Below are 26711 nucleotides of genomic sequence, written 5' to 3' on the forward strand. Positions count from 1 at the left end.
AGACCTTCGGTTGCATTTCCATTTCTGTAAAAGTCTGGAATATTACTATGGGTGTAAAAGTAAACTGCGTCTACAGTCCACTGGAGTTGGCGCTTCCTTCTTTAGCTTTTCCCTGGGTTTGCTCGCACACATTTTTTAAGGTGGCTCGTTCCAAGCATCTTGGAGAAGGTGCCACAGTTCTTCTATGGATGAACCCCAGACTGACTTGAAGATGGTGAGATCAGATCTTTGCGTGGGCCACACAATCTGTTGTGGGACTCCTTGTACATACGAAAATTTCACTGGATTATAACAATATTTGCAAAAGAAGAAACAAAACAAAATATGAATAACCGTCTTAAAACGAATGTTTTGTGTCACATAATGTGCAGACGATGTTGCACAGTTCTTGTATGTTTCAAGGGTTTAGAACATTTCTGGAAAGGTTCCGGTAACTGTCGAGTGATTTTGTTCATTCACACTGCCAAAAGCTTTCACAACGTGACATCTATTGTGCTCGCCGAGAAGCCCAGCTCTTTCACGTTTGACATTTGCCAACATTTCTGGCATTCTGGATCCGATTTGCATTTCCACAGAAGGCACAGGATTTCCAGAAGCCCAGTGCTTCATTCTGATGGCATTCACTCCTCTGATTTTGCATAGTTTAATGAGCACTAAAACCTTGTTAACATATTAATATATTTAAAATGATTGAGATCTGGCTAATTTAAATATGGTCATTTTATTCCGTCCACTATGTCTTTAAACAGGCACTTACAGTATGCACAGAGAAAAGCATTATCTTTATGAGCAAACAATAAATGCTCAAAAGTATTCACCTCTACATCGCCGTTCTCCGGAGGAGGTTTAGACAACCTGTCTGAAACTAAAACGTAGAAAGCTAAATCTCCACTGACACACATTTTCTTGGCAGATGTGTTACAAATACTTGAGAAGGCAGCAGAGTAGCCTAGCATCAATAGCCCTGCACTGACAAGCCTCTTCCTTTCAGAAGTCTCCATCTCTCTCAGATCTCAGAACAAACTTGGGAGCTGACCAAAAATGCATCATGTTGCCAAATGCTCAAGTAAGTAAGAAACATCCAGGCCTTCCTATTGAGTGCATTACTGTATTTTTCTAATTCACTTTTCCTATAGGGATTTGGTTAAAGAGTTATAAGCTATGAATCAAACCAAACAGCAATGAGAAGAATCACAGCACTTCAAACTTTGATTTGAAGCAAAACATATTTAGAAAATCTGACAAAAAGACAAAGAAATAAGATGTCTGTGTGTATGTAACGTCTGTAATCATGCGGAAACTACAATCCCATGAAGCACTGTGAATGACATAATCTATTCAAAAGCAATGGAGAAATATAAAACAATCCATTCAAAGTTGTTGATTGTAAATATAGGATCAATATATTTAAGTTTATCTCAAAATATGTATGCATACTTATGTGACCCTGGACCACGGTGGTCATAAGGTTTGAAATTGAGATTTATGCATCATCTGAAAGCTGAATAAATAAGTTTCCATTGATGTATGGTTTGTTAGGATCGGACGATATTTGGTTGAGATACAATTATTTGAAAATCTGGAATCTGAGGGTGCAAAAAATCTAAATATTGAGAAAATCATCTTTAAAGTTGTTCAAATTATGTTCTTAGCAATGCATATTACTAATCAAACATTACGTTTTGATATATTTACGGTAGGAAATTTACACTATCTTCATGGAACATGATCTTTACTTAATATCCTAATGATTTTTGGCATAAAAGAAAAATGGATAAGTTTAACCCATACAATTTATTTTTGGCTATTGCTACAAATATCCCCCAGCGACTTAACACTGCTTTTGTGCTCCAGGGTCACATATGTTATATACATGATTCGCAGTGCTTCATGGGAGTGGGTGGAGCTAAATATATGGTTTGGCACGATTTGCTTGCTGCAACTTTCTGATTGGTGGAATTTTCTGCACTGCACCATGGGTAGTGTAGTTTTTCACCAGGGTTTCTGCTGTTAACCACGATTATCTTAAACATAAGTTGAAATAATGCGAACTGACAGCTTCATCAAAAGCATGAATTCTGTCTTCGGAGTGTTATAAGATATTGTAACAAATCAGTTTCCCTATGGAGAAAAAGAATAACCCAACTGTTGCGCTCTATAACCCTACTCCACAAAGCCATGAGTAATTGTGACCTGGTATATTAACATGTTTATGAAGTGTTCTGAAGCCATCAAGTAGTTTTAGCCTAACTGAGGTACTCATTTTACATTTGAATTAACTATACAACAGTCTGGTGCAGTATATAAATGAATGGACATACTGTGGCCAGCCCTCTCCTGTGGACACAGTGAAGAGCGTCAGAAGAGCCCAGAGGACATTATCATAGTGGAACTCGTGTCTCCTCCACTCCCGCTTCTTCACCTCCTTCCTGTCCCTCCCATAGTCAATGTAGTAGCCTCTACACAACACAGAACAATTCAAACCATGGCAGACAAACAAACAAGACATGCATGAAGGAATACTAATCAATGCACAGTTGTACCAGGATTCCTGAACTCTTAATAAAATAAAAATACAGAACTAGGCCTTGCAGCGCTCCATCCTCATCCTCTCACTTCTGTAGTGTGACTTCATTTGAGATTCATCTCGATCGATCTATCAGGCTGATTGGGAAGTGTTGTACTCTCAGTCCCACACAGAGATGGGCAGAGTATCCAAAAACTGTACTCTTATAGAAATATTTACTCAAGTTAAAGTAAAAGTAGTACGCTTAATAGTTACTTGAGTAAGAGCAAAAAGTATAAAAATGAACAAAATATTTATAATGTTTTAAAATGTACAATATTTATTATGTTTGAATATTCAAAGCATTTCACGGGAACAAAACATGCAGGTGGCTCTACAAGCCTGAACTGCACTGATGCTAGGAAAAAGTCTTATTATGGAATTTACTTGCAAATTTAAATATTGAATCATACTAAATTACAATTGACATGAGCAATATCTTCATGCATTGCAATGGAAAAGATAACCTATATGCTTAAGGCTAAACAAGCTAAATTTAAGAAAATCTGGAGTCCTTTTTGTATTATTTATTGAATGTAGGGATATTAACAATATAATAGAGGATCAAAATTCTGGATTGGGTATTTAAATATATTTTAATGTGCATTTTATTAACCCCTTACAACTGCGGTTGTTATTGTTTGCAATGGATTATTAAATCTAACTTCCAAAGTACAGACTGTATTAACCCTTATGTTGGTTTGTGCTTTACACTTTTTATGTAATATGAGCCTCTAGTGTTTGTTTGTTTTCTTTTCTTTTCTGTACATTGTAAGTGTTGCTACAGACACAGTATGTACATGTGTCAGTCTTGTAAGTGTTTCAAAAAAATTAATTAAATAAAAAAAATTTTGACAGCCTTAAGAATGTCTATGCATGGCTGAGCAAGCATTAATTCTGGCATTTCATATGTTGCCCCAAAATCATTGCTTTTTATAATAATGTATACAGCTACATTTGAATTATTAGACATTGGCCCACGATTGAGGCATCGCTCATGCCACAGAAAAAAGAAAAAAAATCAGCATGCATTGAATAAACTATGCATTTCTGAACATGTATTGCATTAAAATAAAGTAACAAGAGCAGCATTGCTCCACAAAGTAAAAGTACCATTTTCATTAGAAAGGTACTTGAGTTAAAGTAAAAATACAAGTAAATGTAATTTGTTACTACCCACCTCTGATCCCACACTCACACATACAGTATATATAAAGCACACGGTTGCACTTACTGGCATTCTTTTTGCGTCCCCATCGATCCGTCGGTACAGTAGAAGAACTTTCCCTTGAAGAGCTGCACTGCAATCACAGCAAAGATGAACATGAAGAGCTGGTAGACGATGAGGATGTTGAAGACGTTCTTCAGGGATGTGACCACGCAATCGAACACAGCCTGCAGGACAACAGAAATACTCATCATATCGCACATCCCAGATCTTCAACCGGCAATGCAGATGAGATCAGTTTCATACGCAGCTTTGTGCCATTTACAGAATGATGCATTCCAGAACAGTATATTATCTAATGCAATCAACATCACAATTTTACCTAAAGTCTTAAATGTATGTTTAGTCATTAAATTAGTGTAAACTGGATCATGATGAACATGGTGCACGCAGCATTGCATTGTCTACACTTTTATTTGCAAGTGATCAAATCAAACGTTTGTGCTTTTTTAGGCAGTGCAGTCATTTTCTAGCATGTTGGTTGCTATAGTAATCATATCAAGTCAATCCTATGTGACTTTGCTCTTCAATGACTGGAGACTGAAAGCTAAAAAGCTTTCTTTCGATCTGTTTATGCTTCACTAACAGTTAGGTTTATGGGTTAAACTGGTGGACCTTCATGCTTATATTTCACTTCCATACCAGTCTAATTTGTACAAAATCACCGCCTTGTAAAGTAGTTATGCTTTCTCATGAGATGGGGTTGGAACTGAAGTGCACTAGGCCGCTAACTTCTCATTTCTTTGTCATCTCGATCCCCAAAGATCTCTCATGATCTCCCATCTCTGATTCAATTATGGTTTAGTTAAATGGTCTGATGAGTATTCTCATAATTCTGGCTCTGTATATGACTGCATATTGATTTAAAATGAAAAAGTACTGCAAGTTATATTTAGCCTACTTTTAATTATTCACAGAGGGATTACTCATATTTGGACAGCAGAGCATCCTAATTCATTCATTCATTCATTAAACTGTGTGTGTTGTTGTGAGACTGTTTCAAAGGAATATGCTTGGAATAAGATATTTCTTGACTAGAGTTTCTGTGTTTGAAATACATAGCATTACACGCACGTACATTAGTTTATCGCCACAGCAAAAGTAGATGGAAGAATAAACAGACTAAAAAAAATACAGAATAGCATTTCTTTTTAATATTGAATGTGGGATGGGATTTAGCGCAGGAGGAACCCAAGACCTAATTTTTGAGACTCAAAGAAATGACTAATAACGTCCTTTACATGCATTAGTAAATGTTTACAGAATTTTTAAACCTGTTAGATGATGACTATGCAATAAAAAATAATTATTTATAACGTTTGAATATTCCAAACTATTTTGAGTAAAACTCAATACTTGCCGTTCATCTACTGTAATCCTTTTTTTTTTTTGGGATACAGCGCAAATTAATTGAAAGTATTGAGTTGAACTCTTTTGGAAGAATTTATTTGTCACATGTGGAATGAAAAAGTGTGCAAGATCCCCAGTTTTTCTTTTTTCTTAATATTCAAAGTAGGCATAATGTAAATATAAGTGAGCAGAGAGTTGGATTGTCCATTCAGGTTTTTTTTTTGCTACAAATGTAAAGTATATAAGGTGTGAAAGAGCAGATACCTTGAGCTTCGGAAGTCTTTTGATGGTCTTGAGGGGACGGAGAACTCGGAGAACCCTTAAGGACTTAATGGTCTTAATGTCTCGGCCTTTGTTGTTTCTGTGAATAACAAAACATATTATATTTTAGAAAATGTATATTTTGGGGGGGAAAAAATCCCACCTGCACAGCTGTCAATAACTTAGATATTTATATTGAATTAATCAAAATATTTGCAATTAATTGAATATAAGCCCCAAATGATCCGGCATCTTTGCTGCTAGATATCAGTATAAGCTGACTGACATCATAAATAAAAACCTAAGTACTACAAATTAACTAACTTTCTAAATCTTAAATGATGTTTAGTGCTGGAAGAACCCAAGGCCTAACTTTTCAGGCTCACACGATTTTCTTTTAATAATGTCCTTTACATGCATCGAAGGACTTTGCATGCATTAAAGTATATTTTTATGATATTTTTAAACCCGCTATTCAATGACTATGCAATGAAAGCAATATTTATAATGTTTGAATATTCAAAGCATTTCACATGATTCAGATATATTTTAGAAAATGTATATTTTGGGGGGGGAAAAATCCCACCTGCACAGCTGTCAATAACTTAGATATTTATATTGAATTAATCAAAATATTTGCAATTAATTGAATATAAGCCCCAAATGATCTGGCATCTTTGCTGCTAGATATCAGTATAAGCTGACTGACATCATAAATAAAAACCTAAGTACTACAAATTAACTAACTTTCTAAATCTTAAATGATGTTTAGTGCTGGAAGAACCCAAGGCCTAACTTTTCAGGCTCACACGATTTTCTTTTAATAATGTCCTTTACATGCATCGAAGGACTTTGCATGCATTAAAGTATATTTTTATGATATTTTTAAACCCGCTATTCAATGACTATGCAATGAAAGCAATATTTATAATGTTTGAATATTCAAAGCATTTCACATGATTCAGATGAACAAAACATGAAGTGGCTCTTCAAGCTTGAACTGCACTGATGGTAGGAACATTTATTATTATGGTACATACTTATGAGTAAAAAGCCATGATTAATTGCATATTTAAATAATGAATCATACTATAAATGTTAAATTGACAGCCACCTAATGCATAACCTAAGAATGTCTAGGCATGGCTGAAATAGTTAGAAAATGAGTGGATCAGACATCATGATATTAACACACATAAATAAACGATGAACTGAATTCATATTAAAATGGACAGACAATGTGACAAATGAGAAGCATCTGCTGTTACCCCATTAAATTCCTGGCAGCCACAGAGACACAATCCAAACAACAACAGAGAAGCATTAAAAGAGAAAGAACACATGTAAAGCCATTAAACAATGAACCAGAGTAGATTTATGAACGTCTGGAAAATCCTTTGATAGAAATACTTCCTTGAACAACAACACAAACATGCTTAACAAGAATAACCCGTAACATTTTGATCAATTATTGAGCGAAATCGTATTATCTGGCACATATGTCTAATGCAAGGCAGCTTTCAGATCACGTTAATAAGACTAGACTGCATGCTTTTAGGGCTTCTCTCAAGGGTTTCCCAAATAGACTATATTCAATTTAGGACACCATAATTTTTTTAATAACTGATGCTATTTAAATGTATGTTTAAGATCATATTTATATATTCCTCCAAACTGTACCATATATTCTAACTTCCATCTCAGTTTTAGAATATATTAGCAAGTATTCAAGAGTATCACTTATATAACTTAAATGAGGGGCGTCCAAAGTCCAGCCCACGGGCCCACAGCCTGCTCTGAATCAGCCCGCAAGACGCTTTAAAAATAGACCAGGATTTGGCCCACTATTAAGAGATTCATAGACTGCACTTTATATGTCTCTACCACGTATAGCCAAATCTCACAACACACCACCTCCACTAGTGCAGTCGCCACCGGCTTCTTCTTCTGCCTCCTGAGTTTCAGCGGTGAAGCGGCGCACACAAATAATAAATAGATTCTTTGCCTTGTCATACATATGCTATACACTTTTTGCATACACTCTTAAAAATAAAGGTGCTTCACGATGCCATAGAAGAAGCTTTTTGTCTAAATGGTTCCATAAAGAACCTTTAACATCTAAAAAGGTGTTATAAAGGTGTTATAAAAAGGTAAGAAAGAGATGGTTCTTTAAAGAACCTTTGACTTTGTAGAACCAAAAATGGTTCTTCTATGGCATCGCTGTGAATAGTAAGTAAGAGTGTTGCTATTTAGTATTATGGAGGTAAAATGCGCCTTATCAACCCTGTTTGATATGGCAATACAATGCAATCGCATTATTTTGGCAGTGAATATTTTGGGTGGGTTCTGCAGAGCTTTTGGACAGAAAATCTTTGACCCAATCTGACAACATTGATTGATGGTCATTAATGAGTAGAGTGGCCTAAACTGGGTAATATATATTAGCAGAACTAAAATTGCATCCTGGGTTTAAGCAGTCTTGTATTTTGCACACACTGTAGAGTTTATACAAAGCCAAATCCAGTGCACAATGGATTATAATCAAAGCCCAGATTGCATTTACATTTATGCATGTGGCAAAACCCTTTATCCACACCAAATCCACTTTTAAATTACATTCAAAGGATACTTTTTTTTCATTCATTTGCATTTCCTGGGAATCGAAACCATGACCTTGATGTTGCTGTTTGAGCTACATGAATGGGTTGTTTATGTTGCAATTGGTCATTATACTGTATGCTTCTACACTGTTTGTTTGTGGTGATGTGATAAATGGTTCATATAAATTGCATTTATTATATTACATTTTTAAAAATTGCACACATTTATATACAGATATATATACACATTGTAGACACATTTGATCAACAGGTCACAGTAAGATTAGATTATACAGTAAAGTTATCAACCCAGGCTCACTGGAAAAAAACATAGCTGTCGCAACATGTCTGCAAATATGTAGATATTATGCTAAACTGAGTGGTGTTTAAAAAAGCATGTTTAGTTTTTTTTTTTTAAATGATGCAATATCTGGTGAGTGATGCTAAAAGGTTGTACCCGAGCGCTCTGTATTGCAAGTGCAATGCTGTACCAAGTGAGCGACCGAGCAAGTTTACTACATCAGAAAATCCAAACGTACAGTATGTGATGCAAATGTCAAATTTGTGTTAACGAGCAAAAACGTTGTTGGTGCTTTACAGCCTCAACAGTTCCTTTGCAACTGGAAACTGCAGTGAATCGTATGCATTGGTAGTTTTGAAGTTTTGCAAGTAGGCACGTTTTTAAAAAATGAGCCTGTGTTGAAAGTTATCCGAGGTCTGGAGTCTGGCGTTGTCATATGTCTCTAAAACGTCCAGATAAATCTGACTTTATGTAAACAACTTGGCTTAGTCACACAAGGAAGATGGAGCTCATTTGAAATACTTACGTCAATGCAAAAGCAAATAAAGCTCCAACCACCACAATAAAGTCTAGAATGTTCCACAAGTCACGGAAATACGACCCATCATGAAGAATGAGGCCCTGGTCGATCATCTGTATAAAATGGCATAATGCACAATTATACAGAATATGGAGTATATATAATTTTCTGTATTTTATACTTATATGTAAAATTCTGTATGTGTCTACTTACAGTATATACTTCAGATATCATTGACATGTATCATGATGCCTATATTATGGGGCTAGAATAGTCTCAAAATAAATTACTATACAAAATAAATTATTTCGAAATAAAATTAGTATATCTGCAAAGAATAATTCATATATTCATAACTAAATTTACATTAAAATTGACACAAAATGAATCCAGGTAGGCACATGCTTCATATGCCCACCGCGAGTTATGATTGGTCAGTTGAGATGCTTAAATCTGATTGGATAAAATAGTATGACAGAAACACAAATGAAACAAGACCTGCCATTAAAGTCTCAAAACACACACACACACACACACACAAATTCACACACGTGACGATTTGCTAATGCAGATTCAACAAACATTTTGCACATTTAAAGCCTCCAAAACTTTGTGTGCATGCTTGTATATATATTTTGCATTTTGTGAATGTCAATTTGGTTATGAAATATATTAACTGTTGTTTGCAAATATACAAACTTTTCTTTTATGCATTTATGGATCTTATTTTGTAAATATGTTTATTCTGAGACTATTCTGGCTCCAAACTATAGACTGTGTATAAGCTAAACAGTAAAAAGGAGTTTGGAGTTTGCTGATATCTTTGGAGGGCAGGGTTTTGGATTAATGTCGTGAGGTTAGCAAAAAAAAATCCTTATACCACTTTAAATATAACAACTATTTAAATAACGTTTGAAGTAGCAAAGCAGTTACCTTTATAATCATTTCAAACGTGAAAACGCCAGTGAAAACATAATCGAAGTATCGAAGAACCTGTAAACACAGTAAACAAACCTGTCACAATGTTTTAAAGTCAAAATACTCATTAGTCATTATATGAAACCTTAAGTATGCAATATGTTGGAATGGTTTACTTTATTCCTCTCTGAATTGGTGCACACAGGGAAAACTTTGTGTGCATGCTTGTATATATGTTTTGCATTTTGTGAATGTCAATTTGGTTATGAAATATATTAACTGTTGTTTGCAAATATACAAACTTTTCTTTTATGCATTTATGGATCTTATTTTGTAAATATGTTTATTCTGAGACTATTCTAAGCTAAACAGTAAAAAGGAGTTTGGAGTTTGCTGATATCTTTGGAGGGCAGGGTTTTGGATTAATGTCGTGAGGTTAGCAAAAAAAAATCCTTATACCACTTTAAATATAACAACTATTTAAATAACGTTTGAAGTAGCAAAGCAGTTACCTTTATAATCATTTCAAACGTGAAAACGCCAGTGAAAACATAATCGAAGTATCGAAGAACCTGTAAACACAGTAAACAAACCTGTCACAATGTTTTAAAGTCAAAATACTCATTAGTCATTATATGAAACCTTAAGTATGCAATATGTTGGAATGGTTTACTTTATTCCTCTCTGAATTGGTGCACACAGGGTCCTCAGCAGCCAGTGCAATGCTGCTGGCCACGATCACCAGGAGAATGGTCATCTCGAAGTAGCGCAGGGTCACCACATAGTGGCAGATCCTCCTGATACTTTAGTTACACAAAGAACATAATTTTAGATGTTAGATTTGTCCTGTTCTATCATGCATGGTATACGGTACAAAAGCTAAAGGTGTGGGATCGTGTAAAAATGGCAGCTTACGGATTTGTGCTTTTGAAAATGAACATGCTGTCAGGTGTGTCGGGTTTGGGGGCAGTCGACTGTCCACCTCCTTTCTCAACATCATCATCATCATCATCATCATCATCGTCGTCGTCGTCGTCTTCATCGTCGTTACCCTCATCAGCTTTGCCTGAGTGAGAGGCCTCCACGTCTTTGAAGCTGACTGTGACGAGTCAAATCAAGAGAACAAAACAAATATTTAAGAATTTTATTTGCATCCTAAACTTAACTATTAACTTGCATACTGCTACAGTCAAACTTTCTGGCAAAATTAGTAATGAAATTAGATATGACTAGCTGAAATCCTCATAATAATGTTGTGAAACTACATGTTGTAAATTAATATTACTCAGTACTTAAATGTATAATTGCACTGTAACAAGGACATCTTAAAATGAAATGCACTGCCATTTGTTTAAAGGCTACTGTTCTTGAACTTATTTCATTTTGTTGTTCCCACTATTTGAAAGTAATGCACCATATATCGAAGTAGCTTTTTAGTAATTGTAGATAGAGGTCTGCATAACAAAATCTGTAAATCTTTTGGATTTCGATCAGTTTTTCATGCATAACTTCAGGTTTGGGTTTGTAATTATAGAAAAAAAAATATATTTGAAATATTTTGCTTTCATTTTCATCTTGTTTGGCACACAAATGTATCTAGCTGTGTAAAATGATTTAAATAAAATGGTTATTGGCTAAAATATCCTCTAAATTTAGCCATGCTATATTCCATAATTTCAGTAAATATTACTAAAATGACATTTAATTTTTGTTGACAAAAATTATATTTCAGTTGACAAGAAGTTCCAAATTAAACCAAATATCTTAAATATTTATATTTACATTAACACAAAACATTGAAACCTGGATTAACATTTAACACAAACAACATTTGAAAACTGTCCTTGTGAAAAGTTCCTGAAACAACATTAAAAGAAGTACACTGTTGTAATGCAATGCTGTGACTTCCTTATGCTTTAGTTATTCTTTCAGTGTTTTTTAGATGTGATTTTGCTACAGAAATGTTTGTTTTGAAAGGTTTTTCCAGACCAAAATGCTTTTCTATTTGAGATTAATTGGTTAGAAGTTATTTGCGGTAAAATGAAATTTAAAGAGAGTGTGCAATTTTGGGGTTTAGGCTGGTTTCTGTTTTAAAATTTCACAGTATTGATCAGGTTGGATCAGGGCACATTGTATCAGGTACACGGAGAGTTTGGGCATTAAAGTAAAGATTGTGCAAATCTCTAATTGTGGGACCTTTTCACCCGTGTCCAAATATGCCTTCATCCCTGTAAAAAGCAGTGCATGAAATAAGAAGCATGTCCGAATTTGCTATATTCAAAACAGCAGATGACCCAATACTTCCTATCTACTGTACCTACAGTACCTCATGAGGCCACAGGGAAGAAGTTGTTAATGGCAAGGAAGCATCACCACTGATGGTGTAGGACACATGGCATACATGCCTACATGATAGAAGTATGTCTAGATTGCATTCATACTGCATGCATGCATATTTTATAGAAGTACTTTCATACAGTCACAAAATAATCAAATGTAATGATTTTGCATGCTGCAACAAGATTTCAGAGTTGCTTTGGCTCTGAAACTGTGAATGGAGTGTGACTGCCAGAGTAAATATATCTATGAACTGCATAGATATATATGTCTCAAAGTACATATGTTTGGGTATTCACTGAACATGTATTGACCTGCACATATCAAACTTTATTTCTGAATTGTCAGGGTAACACTTTATTTCGATAGTCCACTTTAGACATTCTATTAACAGTAAGTAACTTTGCAACTACATGTCAACTAGCAGTTAGTAGAGTATTAGTAGACTGTCTGCTTAATATCTTCTAACACTTTCTTTGTCAACTTATTCTACTAACCCTAAACCTACCCTAACAGTCTACTCTGAGAGTTAGTAGACATGTAGTTGCAAATAAATGAGAATTAGTTGACATGAAGTTACAAAGTTACTTATAGTTAGTAGAATGTCTAAAGTGGACTATCGAAATAAACTGTAACCATTGTCAGTGCTCTATATGTTTCTGTTTGATATGTTGTGTAATTAAACTTGTCTGTTGCTAGGCGCACTCTCTCACATATCTTTACACATTAAAATCAAGTTTATATGATTTATCTCCTAGGTTTTGACCACGATTACCTGTGGTTGTTTGCATCTGAGATGCAATTAGATTTGTGCATTTATTATAGGCTGGAAGACATAAAACTGAACCCACTGAGTGCCACTTTTTTTTTTTATCTTGTGTTGGGTTTGGGGGGCTAAATGGCTTCTACTGTAGATTTCCGCAGAGTGAATGTTAAACTAGATTTCACCCAACACCCAGCACGAAGCCCACTAAAGCAATGGAACAGAATACTCTAAAGGCGAACTGCTCTTTACTTTCTGAGACAGCTGAAGAAGCTTAGATTGCCACAGGCATTGATGACCCAGTTCTGTGTCTCTATTAATGACTGTGTCCTCACTTTAGTGATTATCTGCTCTGCAAACAGAATCAATGGCTGCAGTCCACCCCCCTCCTTCAGGACTCAGCCATCAGCAGCTGAACTACTTCATTACAAATCAACACCGTTGCACTCTGACCGTCTTCCTCTGAAAAACTGCTATGCAGATCGAACCAAACACAATGGGCACCTCATTGCTGAAAATTGATTATTTCAATTATTCAATTTCTAACCCATACTTCATTCCATGCATCGTATATAATACATATTGGGTTATAGAAATGGGTTTCACAGGTCTGTTCTGATAAAATTACCAGTGAAAACAATGAGAAATGCAAAAAGGCACTTACTTTTCAGAGACTGGCATGTCCTGTGGCTTGACATGCTATACTACATATAATGTCATCATTATGCATGCATGATTTTTAATTAAGAGACTGGAGTATTTGTAATAAAAAAAATATGCATTTGTCACCACAGGACAAGATTTAAAGGTGACTATTCATGGCAAAGGGTGAAAAACTTTGTAAGGATACTTTTCTTTACCATTTAATGATACAATTTTAGAATAGTTTTGGTTTGATACTGCCTTCCAAAGAAACTAAAAGAACTTCAAATAAATTGGTATGATAAAATGGTAAATACTTCAGAAGACAATCCAGAGAAAATGTACTCTACAAAGTAAAGAACCAATTAAACAAGAAGATGATGGATGGACGTACAGACGGATGGATGGAAGGAGGGATGAATGGATAGATGGATGGATGGATGAAAGGAAGAAGGGATGGATGGATGAATGGATGGAAGAAATGGACGGACGGACGGATGCATTGATGGATGAATGGATTGACAGATAGATGCATTGATGAATGGACGGATGGATGCATTGATGGATGGATGGGCAGATGGACGGACAGATGGATACATTGATTGATGGATGCATGGATGGATGGATGCACTAAAGGATGGATGGATTGACAGATGGATGCATTGATGGATTGACAGATGGATGCATTGATGGATGGACAGATGGATGCACTGATGAATGGACGGATGGATGCATTGATGGATGGGCAGATAAATGCATTGATAGATGGACGGATGGATGCACTGCTGGATGGATGGATTGACAGATGGATGCACTGATGGATTGACAGATGGATGCATTGATGAATGGACGAATGCATTGATGGATGGATGGGCAGATGGACGGACAGATGGATACAATGATTGATGGATGCATGGATGAATGGATGCACTAAAGGATGGATGGACTGACAGATGGATGGACAGATGAATGCAGTGATAGATGATCAAATGGATGAATTGATGAATGGACTGATGGATGCATGATGGATGGACGGATCAATTACCAGTCATTGGTGCCATTTCCAACAAAGGCTGGGTTGATGTCTCTCGTTTAATGCTGGTTTCTGTCATACACTCATCCTGGTTTAGATAGCTGCCATTATTCTCAATGTCTGAGACTTCCCCTGTCATGTACTTAGATTCTGATGAAAACTCTTCTTTGTGCCTCAGGAATGGAGCTTCCTGGCTTTCTGCTTGATCTTCCATTCCAGTGCAGAGAGTCTGAAGCTCCTGAAGGCCAGATGCTTGGGGAATCCCAGTCACATCACCCACAAACTCCCTAAAACACAAATGTACAGGTGTGAATGATTGATCTTATTAAATAACGAAAATATGTTTCATAACTTTGCTGTGTGTTGTGCCTAGCAAGACATCAAATTGGAAACCAAGCTCAGTTCCATTCAGCCATACAGTAAGTTAACACTTTATTTTGATCTCCATCTTTAGACATTATGTCGACTATAAGTAACTTTGCAATAACATGTCAACTAGAAGTCATTAGAGTATCAGTAGACACACATTACCCCAACACACATTTAAGTAACTATAAATAACATTGCAAGTACATGTCAACTTATTCTTATAACCCCAACCCTAAACTAACAGTCTACTAATACTCTACTCTACTACTCTAATTACTAGTGCTGCTACTTACAAATTGTAATCTGTTTCTGATTTCAAATTAAATGGCAAAAATTGTAGTTAGTAACATATTCCATTAAACTAAACATTTTAGGCAATATAATCAGACTACTTTCTGATTACGTTTGACCTAACTCGTTTATCCCATTGATAAAATCGAATAATTATTTATGCAATGTTGAAATGTTGAGAAAACGCTTCTTAAAACCAGTGGTCAAATGTAGTGTAGACTCTCAGATTTCTGTGTAACTATAGTGTAATTATAGCCACCTGAATAGTGGCTGGTCTTTGTGTGAATGTCCACAAAACTGAAAGACTTTCTGAATGTTTAGAAAGGAAAATGTAAAAGATGAAAATCTGTGAGAATCATTCAAATGTGAATAATTTATTGCTATTGTGTGAACAATACGTAATACTCTAATAAAAAAAACTGTAGTCTGATTATGAGTATTTTCAAATGTAATATAATCAAGTTACAAGTACTTCATTTTTGCAATATGATTACATAATCCAGATTACATGCATTCAGTTACTAACCAGCACTACTAATTACTGGGATTGACGTGTAGTTTCAAAGTTCTCAACAGAATGATAAAATAAAGTGTTAGCAACTAGGGCTGCATTTCCCAAAAGCATCGTAAGCTTAAGTACATCATGAAACCAATGGAGCTATGATCAATTTAGGCTTAGGATGCTTTTGGGAAAGCCAGACTAGGATTGCACCAGGATCGTAACATTTGTCAAAAACTGTAGGCTAAGTACTTCACCAAACCAGGACAGTGACAGAATGTCAACATTGAACATAAACTAGCAACTGCGCAATTCACTAAAAGAAAATAAGCCATGATCTTATTCTTACCTTTGGCATTCCTCCTGACTCTCATTTTGCTTGCCAGACATGATTGTTTCTGTTTCGTACATGTGCATCAAGTTTTTAGACTGTGTTTCATCCATTTTATCCTCACCCTCCTCAGCCGGTTTCTCGCTGCACCCAAATTGCTGGTGATTCTCTGCATTTCTGGCCTCTGTTCTGAACTCTCGATGTCTGTGGCGTTTGTGCCGCCCACCCTCTGACACCCCTGCAGCGGCAGCAGCCCGAAACTTCCTATCATTACTGATCAAATTTGTGGTCATTTATAGACATTCAGTGACATGACAGTCCAGGAAACAAATGCACCTCCAGCAATATGTAAATAGGTGCACAAGTGATAAAAAAGCAGGAGGATTAAAGATGGGTGGGTGGCAAAAAAAGATTCTTTGTCCTCAAATATCCTATTAATCGTAAGGTAAAATAGATGGCTCTAGCTGGCAGCTTCTGCTCCTTTCGACTCCACATATTCTAGAGCTTCTGTTTGACCGCTTGGATGGCCTCAGGTGTGCCGTTCTTCTTCTCGTACTCCAGGTGACGCTTGAAGAAGAACTTAATCTTCTTCACTGACACACTCAGGTGAATCACATGATCAAAAAGCTCCCTAGAGGAAACAGGAAAATATTTTTGATTATGTGTTGATTATGTCTCAGTTCAGATCAGTATTTTAAGATTCTATTCCACTCTACATATATCAACTGTCAACAATATAAATAATTACACATTTAAAATATGAAATATTTTCATTAAATATTTAAAAAAATAATTAAAATTTTAAAATACATTTAAAAAGCTATATATATATATATATATATATATATATAATAAGTGTTTCAATGGCTTTAGTTAAAACTACATTTGTGTTTGTTATTTTATCCTTGTGAGCATCCATATTGATGCAGATTGCGTAAGTAACCATTTGTTATAGCTTGAAGCACAGACACATCGGTGTATGTTAGAGCTATGCAGTTTCACTGGTCAACTATTCAGCGGCTCAGAATATACCTTATAGAAATCTCTCACTATATGTCATGCAGCATCAGTGTCTTTGCTGTTTCTGGCAGGTCCAGTGGTGCACTGATGAAAAGTGTGTGAGCGGAGAGAATGTCCACATAACTGAGATGATGTGGGTGGGAAACAAAAGTGTGCATTTCTCCATTGACAGAAGCATGCTGCTTGCATTGTCATGTAAGATAATGTCTCATATGTCTGCATGCATGCAGTGTGGTTTGCTTATAATTAGGGGTGCTCCGATCCGATATTCAGTATCGGTATCACTCCGATACTGGCATTTTCTGCCGGATCGGGGTATCGGTCAGACGAGACCGAGTCATTAGTTTTAGTCATTGCTCAAGTTATGTAATCAACTAGTTAACACACGCACACAGACACACACACACTGCCTCATGTAGTAACCCGTGTGTGTGAAAATTGTGAGGTGTTAGAGTAGGTAAGTTGGTCTCGAGGCTTCATTTAAAAGTCTTTTGAACTGTATATTTGAATAAATTGTTTTTACATTTGAGTACAGTATATTTTATGTTTGTCTGTAAGAATGACCCTCTCACGTTCTCACCTTCCACCAAACAGCTGCATTCCAAGTAAAGCGAAGACTACGATAAACAGGAAGAGGAGGAAGAGCAAACTGATGATCGACTTCATGGAGCTCATGAGGGAAACCACCAAGTTCCGTAAGGATGTCCAGTACCTGATCAAACATACAGAATATCACACGTTTCTTTACAATGCCATTATTTGACCACACAGTACACTACTGTGGTTGGTCTCGAGGCTTGATTTAAAAAGTCTTTTGAACTGTATATTTGAATAAATTGTTTTTACATTTGAGTACAGTATATTTTATGTTTGTCTGTAAGAATGACTCTCTCACGTTCTCACCTTCCACCAAACAGCTGCATTCCAAGTAAAGCGAAGACTACGATAAACAGGAAGAGGAGGAAGAGCAAACTGATGATCGACTTCATGGAGCTCATGAGGGAAACCACCAAGTTCCGTAAGGATGTCCAGTACCTGATCAAACATACAGAATATCACACGTTTCTTTACAATGCCATTATTTGACCACACAGTACACTACTGTTAAAGTGTCTCACAAGATTTTCACAAGAGCCTGACTGTTTAAACGCAATTACATGTGAAAATGAATTGAATGCCAATCGTCCAGTATAATGTGGAATTATCCCATATTTAAGAGAATAAATTAAATAAAATGAATTTGTCCTATATTTCAGCATTTTAAAGACACATTTCATCATATTTGTATCCGAGTCTTACTTACTATTTACAACAAAATAAATAAATTATGAATGCATTTTTAAACAACCTCTGTTGATAAATCAAATAAAAAAAACAATGTGAATATTTTTTTTTTCAAACTGACAGGCATATTTAAAATAGTTTATTAAATACATGTTTGAAACTGTAGTTAAAATTTAACAATAACAAAATAAATTGATACATTCTTTTTAAATTGAGCATTTATGTTGCTTTTACAGATTGCTTTTCAGTATGCATTTGCTATTTAATTTAAATAATGCCTTTGGACAGTTCACACATAAGCAGCAAGAACTTATGACTGGATTTTATCGTGCTTCTCATAGTACCAATTATACTTTTATACCGGTGTTGTAGTTGAGAGAGACACTATTTATATGCCTGCTGATGCATTTAGATGTAGTTTAATGTGAATATTTGCATTTGCTGGTGGCTATCATGCAACAAAATTCCTTGAAAGAATGCCAAGATACTACTTGGACAAATGTTATAAACTTACTTTGTTATCTTAAAGATTCGTAGCAGACGTAAAGCTCTGAGGACACTGATGCCAAACGACTCTCCAGGCCTGAAGAATCCCCAAACCACTTCAAAAATACTACCTACAATCACCTGCACAAGACACAACATCATGCTTTCATTAGGATTCATCAGACTTATAGTTTGCAGGATCATTATTATTTTATTTTATTGATTGGAAAATGCTCTGGTTTAACCCTTGCGTTGTTAGGAACATTTTTGTCTTTTTCATTTTCTTCTCTCTTTTTAAAATTGCAAACAGCATCATTCTGGCCAAAAACAAGAATTTGTATACATCAAATACAGTGGCATTATGTAAACAAACTTGCGTTTAAAGGGTATAAACCTGAAAACCAATGAATTGTTGGTAGTTATGATCAGCGCTGATCATAAAAATCTATGTCATTGTGTATATTATTTATAATATTATAATATATAATATTTTTATGACAGTTTTCTCACACACCTTTTTGTCCTCTAACGACCTCCATGTAACTTTTTTTAAATTGAAGCACATAACTTAAACACCTACAGTAACACTTAAAACGTGAACTCTAAAAGATTCACTCACCCCACAATCAAAGCAGTTAAAGGATGAATGGAAGTAGAGACGGAAACCAAGGCCATACATTTTCAGAAACATCTCAGCAAGAAAAAGTCCAAGAAACACGAACTCTGCGTAGTCTGAAAACCGTAAAAATCATTTAAGTGTCAAAACCTTTCTGAAGAGGTAAGCACTTACTGTAGGCTGGGTTTTTGAAGTATTAATACCATGTCTACTCAGGCAGCGAGCACCAAAACTGCATTGCTCCCATTAAAATCAATGAAACTCAGTGACAGTTCTGGTGGGCTTTGTTATACACATTGGTATTTGTTTTTAGTCATTATTTGACATTTTTAGAATAAAGTATTTGGCCTTAGGTACATCCTTGTTGTCATTCATAAAAACTGCATATGGTGTCAACTCAGACAAAGGTCTGTGCTTGTCTTTTGAAATAAAAATGAAGGGACACTGACAGCTTAAGCTCTCGTGACAACACCACCTGCCTTGATCTACAGAGTGCTGGATGTCCTGTTGTGCCGTATGGAGTAATTTCAGCAACACTTAGACCTGCAGGGATCATTAAGTGAATGTTCGTCATCAATACACAGAACGTTTCTGACATGTGGAGCAGCAGAGTGGGGCATTTTTCTGTCTTGACAGGCCTATTTTTGTGCATTCGTTTTATTAGCAGCAGTTTCACTGGAGAACATAATGTTGCCCTGAAGTGCTTCTGCTAGTTGCAGCATGTCTCCTAATAAAATGTGCTTTTCAGAGCCGCAAGCAGTGCTGCAGATGTTTTCATCAGAAGCAACATTCAGACAATGCTTTGAGGAGTTTGTGATCAGACTGAAAGCTAACTTGAGCACCACAGATCAGGGCTGTCCAATCCCCAGTGGAGCAGAGTGAAGCCAAAGCCATGGAAGGCAAGCCTGCAACCTTCAGCCAACAATTAGATGTTAATTGCAATGATATTATCACTGCCATTTGCCTTATGTTGATATGATGTATATTAATGAATAAAGGACATGAATAACTTAAATATTGTATTATATTGTATGTTGGTTAATGAAAACAAAAATATGTTCTTTCTATGGCTTCCAGATTTCAACAAATAAATTACATTTTTAGTGACTAGTATCAGTATTATGTATGTCCAATGACACTATTAGTTAGTTAGTTTGTTTGTTTATTTGTGAACAGAATAAAACCAATTCTTAAATTGTGGCTTTATGTACAATGCAGTGACCAGTAAGAGACCAGCAATTCGCTCTTTTTTTACTGTGCAACAGGGTTGCCAGGTCTGCGCAACCAAACTAGACCAATTGCTACTCAAAACGAGCACGATCATGGCCAAAACTAATTTTACCAAAAAATCAAAAACACTCCAAAATCTTGTTCTGGGGGTCCTCCTTGGTCGAAATGGTTCAACCCTCCAACCCTAACTAAACACCAACTAATCAAGGGCTAGTTAGACTCACTAGAGTCTAACTAGAGCTGGTTGGAACTAAAATCTGCATGACGTTGGTCCTCCAGGCGCAGGATTGGACACCCCTCTCCTAAAGGCAAACACTATTGCTAAACAGCACTTATTCTTTCATTCTGGGTGACAGATGGTGCTCCAGTTATATACGCCATGGGCTGTTTGACTTGCATTAGACAAACCCTGAGGCCGTCTACTGATCATTTTCTGAACTCTCCACAAAACATATTTTCAAACAATGAATATGATTAGCAAACCGAAGGATACCGGTCTAATGCATCTGGTAAAATGCAACCCTAAGGGCCAGATTTACTAACAGCTTGTGCCAGTGCAAACCCTCTTTTGATGTAAAAAAACCAGCACGCAGTGAAAAAATAAGTTATTTTTGGAGGCTGACCTTATTGCATATGCATTTGTAGGAGTTTCCCTTTCAGATGCAAAATTTATGGTAGGAGAGTATTTAAATGAATCATGCAGTGTTACTAAGGTCTTGCAGCAGACCATTTATTTTGGTATTTGCACCATTGTTTATCACCCCCAAAAAATCATGTCTTAACCCATGCTCTTGGTAGACTGGATTGGTCATCATGGAAATGTGCTGGTTGTGTCTGTGTTCTTTTTATTTGCAAATTGTCAGTAAATCACCCACACAATTTTACACTTTTTACTTCTATAGGTTTATGCTCTCATGTGCCCTGTTTAGAACATCTGGCCCTAATATGCTAAAAGGAACGGTTGGGAATATTTTCTAAATGTCAGCTTTGGTTTCTACCAGTTATTCCAGTTTCCCTCAGTCCAAAGGCATTTGGGTCTGGTTACTCGGAGATGTTAAAATTGCCTGAAGGTGTGAGTGAGAGTGTAAATTTGTGAGTATGTATTAGTTGCAAGGTGTTTCCCGTGTTGAGATGAGCTCCAGCACTCCCCTGTGACCCTATAAAGAATAAAGTATAATATATACGGGCATAACTGTTTTGGAGAAGACTAGTGTCTTTCAGGTAGGATGGGGCATGTGTATAGGGCTAAGGAACAGGGAGATTATCTGTTTAAGAAGCTTGAAAGCCCAGGAAAAATGTTTCCTTAGGCTTGCTCTCTTGCTGCTCCTCCTGAAGGTTGTAAAGGGAACAGACCAGGGGCGGATGCTGTCCTTCAAAATGTGTGTAGTTTCTTTGGGCGCAGAGTGAATGCCTCGATCTGCTGATGCATTGTGCAGTCTATGACATCGGCTGTAATGTATTTCGGTTCAGCTGTCAAACAGTATAACAGGTTCTTCCCATGACACATTTGTAGAGGTTTGTGAGGATGTGTGTGCTCATGTCAGCCTTTCTGAGACTCTTAAGGAAGTACAGTCAATGTTGGTCCTTTTTTACCAAAATGGGGGTGTTCTAGGTGAGGTCTTCTCTGTTACAGGGATACTCCACCCAAAAATGGAAATTGTCAGATGTGCTGTATATGACTTTCTTTCTTCAGATGAAAAATAATCCATCTCTGTGAGTCCATATGCTGCAAGTGTATGGGATGCCCAAAGTTGACATCACACATAAAACATCACAAAGTAAACATGATGGTAATTCATACAACCTCAGGCAATGAATCAATTTACGTCAAGTATCAACTCAACCCATCTGTGACAGTTGGCCGGAAGCTATGGTTCATAGTTAAAAGGTTTAAAGTCTTATTTTCCCTTCAGAAAATACTGATTTGTCAGCTGGGGTTGTATGGATTACCGTTTTGTTCACTTTGTGTGGTATTTGAAGCATCCACTTTGGAGGTGAGTAATGATGAGAGAATTTTCATTTTTGGGTGAAGTATCCATTTTACCTCTTTACCTCAACATCACCTTGGAAAAACAATAATCTCTTTGGTTTCAATGAAATTTAGAGCCAGATTGTTTTCCTTGCACCACAGCTAAAGGTCTCTCACCTCATGTCTGCATGCTGTCTTGAAGTTGTGGGAAACAACACTGCCACCACTTTGTTGACTGAGATGTCATTATCCAAGAGATCCTTGACTCTCTGTCTATACATACCCTTGAATTTTATTATTTTGTTTTGTCACCAGATATGTAAAAAAACTGCAAAAATGTGTCTCAAGTAAGGAGTCAAGCAAGGAACCTGCACATCTATCCATAGTTTTCAGTTGAGTAATATGGTTAGAGTGGGAAAATAACATCATCTACACAACTGTTACGTGCCAAATGGGTCATAATCCTCAACAAACAGTGGTGAGGCTGTTGCACACTTTGATGGATGTCATGACTAATTTTGTGACTGATACGCATGGATCTGCAGTGTGGAAAAGAGGACAGAGTGGGGGTGGAGAAATGCTCTGAACATTGATCTCATAAGTTGATGTAGATTTGACCAAAGATGCCTGAAGTAGGGATAAAGACATGCTATCGGGGCAATATGGTTAGAGTGGGAAAATAACATCATCTACACAACTGTTAATGTTACAATGGGTCATAATCCTCAACAAACAGTGGTGAGGCTGTTGCACACTTTGATGGATGTCATGACTAATTTTGTGACTGATACGCATGGATCTGCAGTGTGGAAAAGAGGACAGAGTGGGGGTGGAGAAATGCTCTGAACATTGATCTCATAAGTTGATGTAGATTTGACCAAAGATGCCTGAAGTAGGGATAAAGACATGCTATCGGGGCGAGAGCTGAGTCCAAATCATTAGTGCTCATTCTGCTAGATGTATCTGCTGCTTATGTCACTATGAATCATCAGATCCTCCAGTCAAATCAACTGGTCACTGGTGTTCCTCAGGGATCAGTTATTGGACCCCTCCTCTTCTCTATATACACTACATCACTGGGACCCATCATACAGGCAACATGGTTTTTCCTACCATTGCTATGCTGATGACACACAGCTTTATTCTGGAGGTCATAATATAAATGGGGAAAAAATGGTTGTAGCAACACAAATTAGCATGTTTGTATAGCTCAGGAGTGGCCGCTGTGTCCAAGCATGCTTTTAACTTACCAGATGTTTATGCATTATTTGAATGCATTATTATTATCAACATCTTCCTACACTAACCTGATGCAAATCTGAAAACAAATGCAACTTAATATATTTGATCAACAAAACCCCAAAACATCATCTACACCTGAAAGTAATACGAATGATAAAATTAGTAAAACTGCTTGCACAGACTTCAAATTTAATGCCAATAAATTCATACCATTTATGAATTATTATAATGAGTATTACTATTAGTACAGCAGTAGTATTGGGGTGAATTAGATACTTACACTGAATAATAGTGAGCCATTCCGGTTGGTTGTGATGAACGATGGAAACACAAATGGTGTTGAGCGCCACCAGACTGAGGACTATCCAATAGAAGCTGTCGGTTTTAACCATGCGACGAATAGATATCCGCAACATGCGTTCCTTGCGCCGCATGTAAGCAGCCGGCCCTCGTCTCGCTGTCCGTATACCAACCCTCGGGCGGGGGCCACCTGACACCCCCAAAAAAATATTAGATATATCCATAGTCTCACAGAATGTCATTAGAAATGTAATCTTTGTTTCCTATTAGAAAATCAGCTGAGTTATTTCAAAAGCCTGAAAAATGGAGATGAGTTTATGGAATGTGTGTTGACAGTGGTTGTTTCCTTCCTTTCAGACAAATTGTTAAGATGACACATTTTGAATTGTATCTCAAACATAAAAAAGATTACACAGTGTAAAACATGTCAGGTCTTAATGTGGATGAAAACAAAGAGGTGGCATTTATATTTTACTCACCAACTGTAGAGACTTCAGAATATTTCTCCTCCCCTGGTCCTCGACGCCTTGCATTTTTCTTGCTGGTGGCCCGTTTCAAAACTAAAAACGAAAAGCGTTAAATGGCACCACTTGTTGGCCTTATGTTTCATATTATAAAGGTTTATGAATATACAAATATGCTGTTACTGTTTGGAAGTATTTGTTGTAGCTGCTATTACCCAGCTAACCTGGAACATACTCACAACTTTCTTTAATGTTTTTAAAAGCTATATATGATGTTATTTGTACCTGATGAACGTTATAAGAAACATTATTGTAACCCTTAAATAATGTTGCAATCATAACAAGACAATTTTTAACATTCTTAGAATATTTAAAATAATTAAATTGTGCTATATTTTGGGTAAAATCATTGTAGTAGAATGTTGTAAGAAAAAAAAAAAAAAAAAAAAAAACTGGACATTTCAACATTTTAAAAACAATGTTTGAACCACATTTTTATAACCTAAATTTGTTTTGTGGATATAGTCTCACAACTGCAAAAATTAATTTCTAACCTATGAACACATTTTCAAAAATATTTTCTGAAAATAGGTAATCTATGTTTATAGGCTCAGCCTAGAAGATCATTTTATGCAAACTTTAACTCTTCCCCAGGTTATAAATATACGATTATTAATAGCCTAATAATGAAAAAAAAAATAGTTTTAACATTTTTAATTTCACATAAAAGTCTTGCATTTTAGTAACACATTTATTTGTACTATCAAAATGAAATTCATACCATCTAACGCTGATCTCCCAGAATTCTTGTTTTCTTCTGCAAGCATTACTTCCTCTTTGAGAGAGAGAGAGAGAGAGAGAGAGAGAGTTTAAAGTCTTATTTTCCCTTCAGAAAATACTGATTTGTCAGCTGGGGTTGTATGGATTACCGTTTTGTTCACTTTGTGTGGTATTTGAAGCATCCACTTTGGAGGTGAGTAATGATGAGAGAATTTTCATTTTTGGGTGAAGTATCCATTTTACCTCTTTACCTCAACATCACCTTGGAAAAACAATAATCTCTTTGGTTTCAATGAAATTTAGAGCCAGATTGTTTTCCTTGCACCACAGCTAAAGGTCTCTCACCTCATGTCTGCATGCTGTCTTGAAGTTGTGGGAAACAACACTGCCACCACTTTGTTGACTGAGATGTCATTATCCAAGAGATCCTTGACTCTCTGTCTATACATACCCTTGAATTTTATTATTTTGTTTTGTCACCAGATATGTAAAAAAACTGCAAAAATGTGTCTCAAGTAAGGAGTCAAGCAAGGAACCTGCACATCTATCCATAGTTTTCAGTTGAGTAATATGGTTAGAGTGGGAAAATAACATCATCTACACAACTGTTAATGTTACAATGGGTCATAATCCTCAACAAACAGTGGTGAGGCTGTTGCACACTTTGATGGATGTCATGACTAATTTTGTGACTGATACGCATGGATCTGCAGTGTGGAAAAGAGGACAGAGTGGGGGTGGAGAAATGCTCTGAACATTGATCTCATAAGTTGATGTAGATTTGACCAAAGATGCCTGAAGTAGGGATAAAGACATGCTATCGGGGCGAGAGCTGAGTCCAAATCATTAGTGCTCATTCTGCTAGATGTATCTGCTGCTTATGTCACTATGAATCATCAGATCCTCCAGTCAAATCAACTGGTCACTGGTGTTCCTCAGGGATCAGTTATTGGACCCCTCCTCTTCTCTATATACACTACATCACTGGGACCCATCATAGAGGCAACATGGTTTTTCCTACCATTGCTATGCTGATGACACACAGCTTTATTCTGGAGGTCATAATATAAATGGGGAAAAAATGGTTGTAGCAACACAAATTAGCATGTTTGTATAGCTCAGGAGTGGCCGCTGTGTCCAAGCATGCTTTTAACTTACCAGATGTTTATGCATTATTTGAATGCATTATTATTATCAACATCTTCCTACACTAACCTGATGCAAATCTGAAAACAAATGCAACTTAATATATTTGATCAACAAAACCCCAAAACATCATCTACACCTGAAAGTAATACGAATGATAAAATT

General features: G+C 36.3%; 1 protein-coding gene across 1 annotated transcript in view; it reads right to left on the reverse strand.

Annotated features, from left to right (window-relative positions):
• Window positions 1–26711, reverse strand: part of cacna1eb (calcium channel, voltage-dependent, R type, alpha 1E subunit b) — a 64183-nt gene that overhangs the window by 21200 nt on the left and 16272 nt on the right. The window contains exons 12-26 of the mRNA XM_016250767.1: window positions 19419–19531; window positions 18828–18940; window positions 17933–18064; window positions 17610–17741; window positions 16515–16640; window positions 16028–16273; window positions 14532–14806; window positions 10660–10843; window positions 10418–10547; window positions 10257–10316; window positions 8833–8939; window positions 6674–6685; window positions 5409–5505; window positions 3801–3961; window positions 2322–2459 (exon numbers count right to left, since the gene is read on the reverse strand). Of these exons, the coding sequence (XP_016106253.1) occupies window positions 2322–2459; window positions 3801–3961; window positions 5409–5505; window positions 6674–6685; window positions 8833–8939; window positions 10257–10316; window positions 10418–10547; window positions 10660–10843; window positions 14532–14806; window positions 16028–16273; window positions 16515–16640; window positions 17610–17741; window positions 17933–18064; window positions 18828–18940; window positions 19419–19531 (2026 nt within the window). The remainder of the gene's footprint in view (window positions 1–2321; window positions 2460–3800; window positions 3962–5408; window positions 5506–6673; window positions 6686–8832; window positions 8940–10256; window positions 10317–10417; window positions 10548–10659; window positions 10844–14531; window positions 14807–16027; window positions 16274–16514; window positions 16641–17609; window positions 17742–17932; window positions 18065–18827; window positions 18941–19418; window positions 19532–26711) is intronic.

The sequence above is a fragment of the Sinocyclocheilus grahami genome, unplaced genomic scaffold (genome assembly GCF_001515645.1).
Source record: "Sinocyclocheilus grahami isolate Dianchi unplaced genomic scaffold, SAMN03320097.WGS_v1.1 scaffold1006.1, whole genome shotgun sequence".
Taxonomy (NCBI): Eukaryota; Metazoa; Chordata; class Actinopteri; order Cypriniformes; family Cyprinidae; genus Sinocyclocheilus; species Sinocyclocheilus grahami.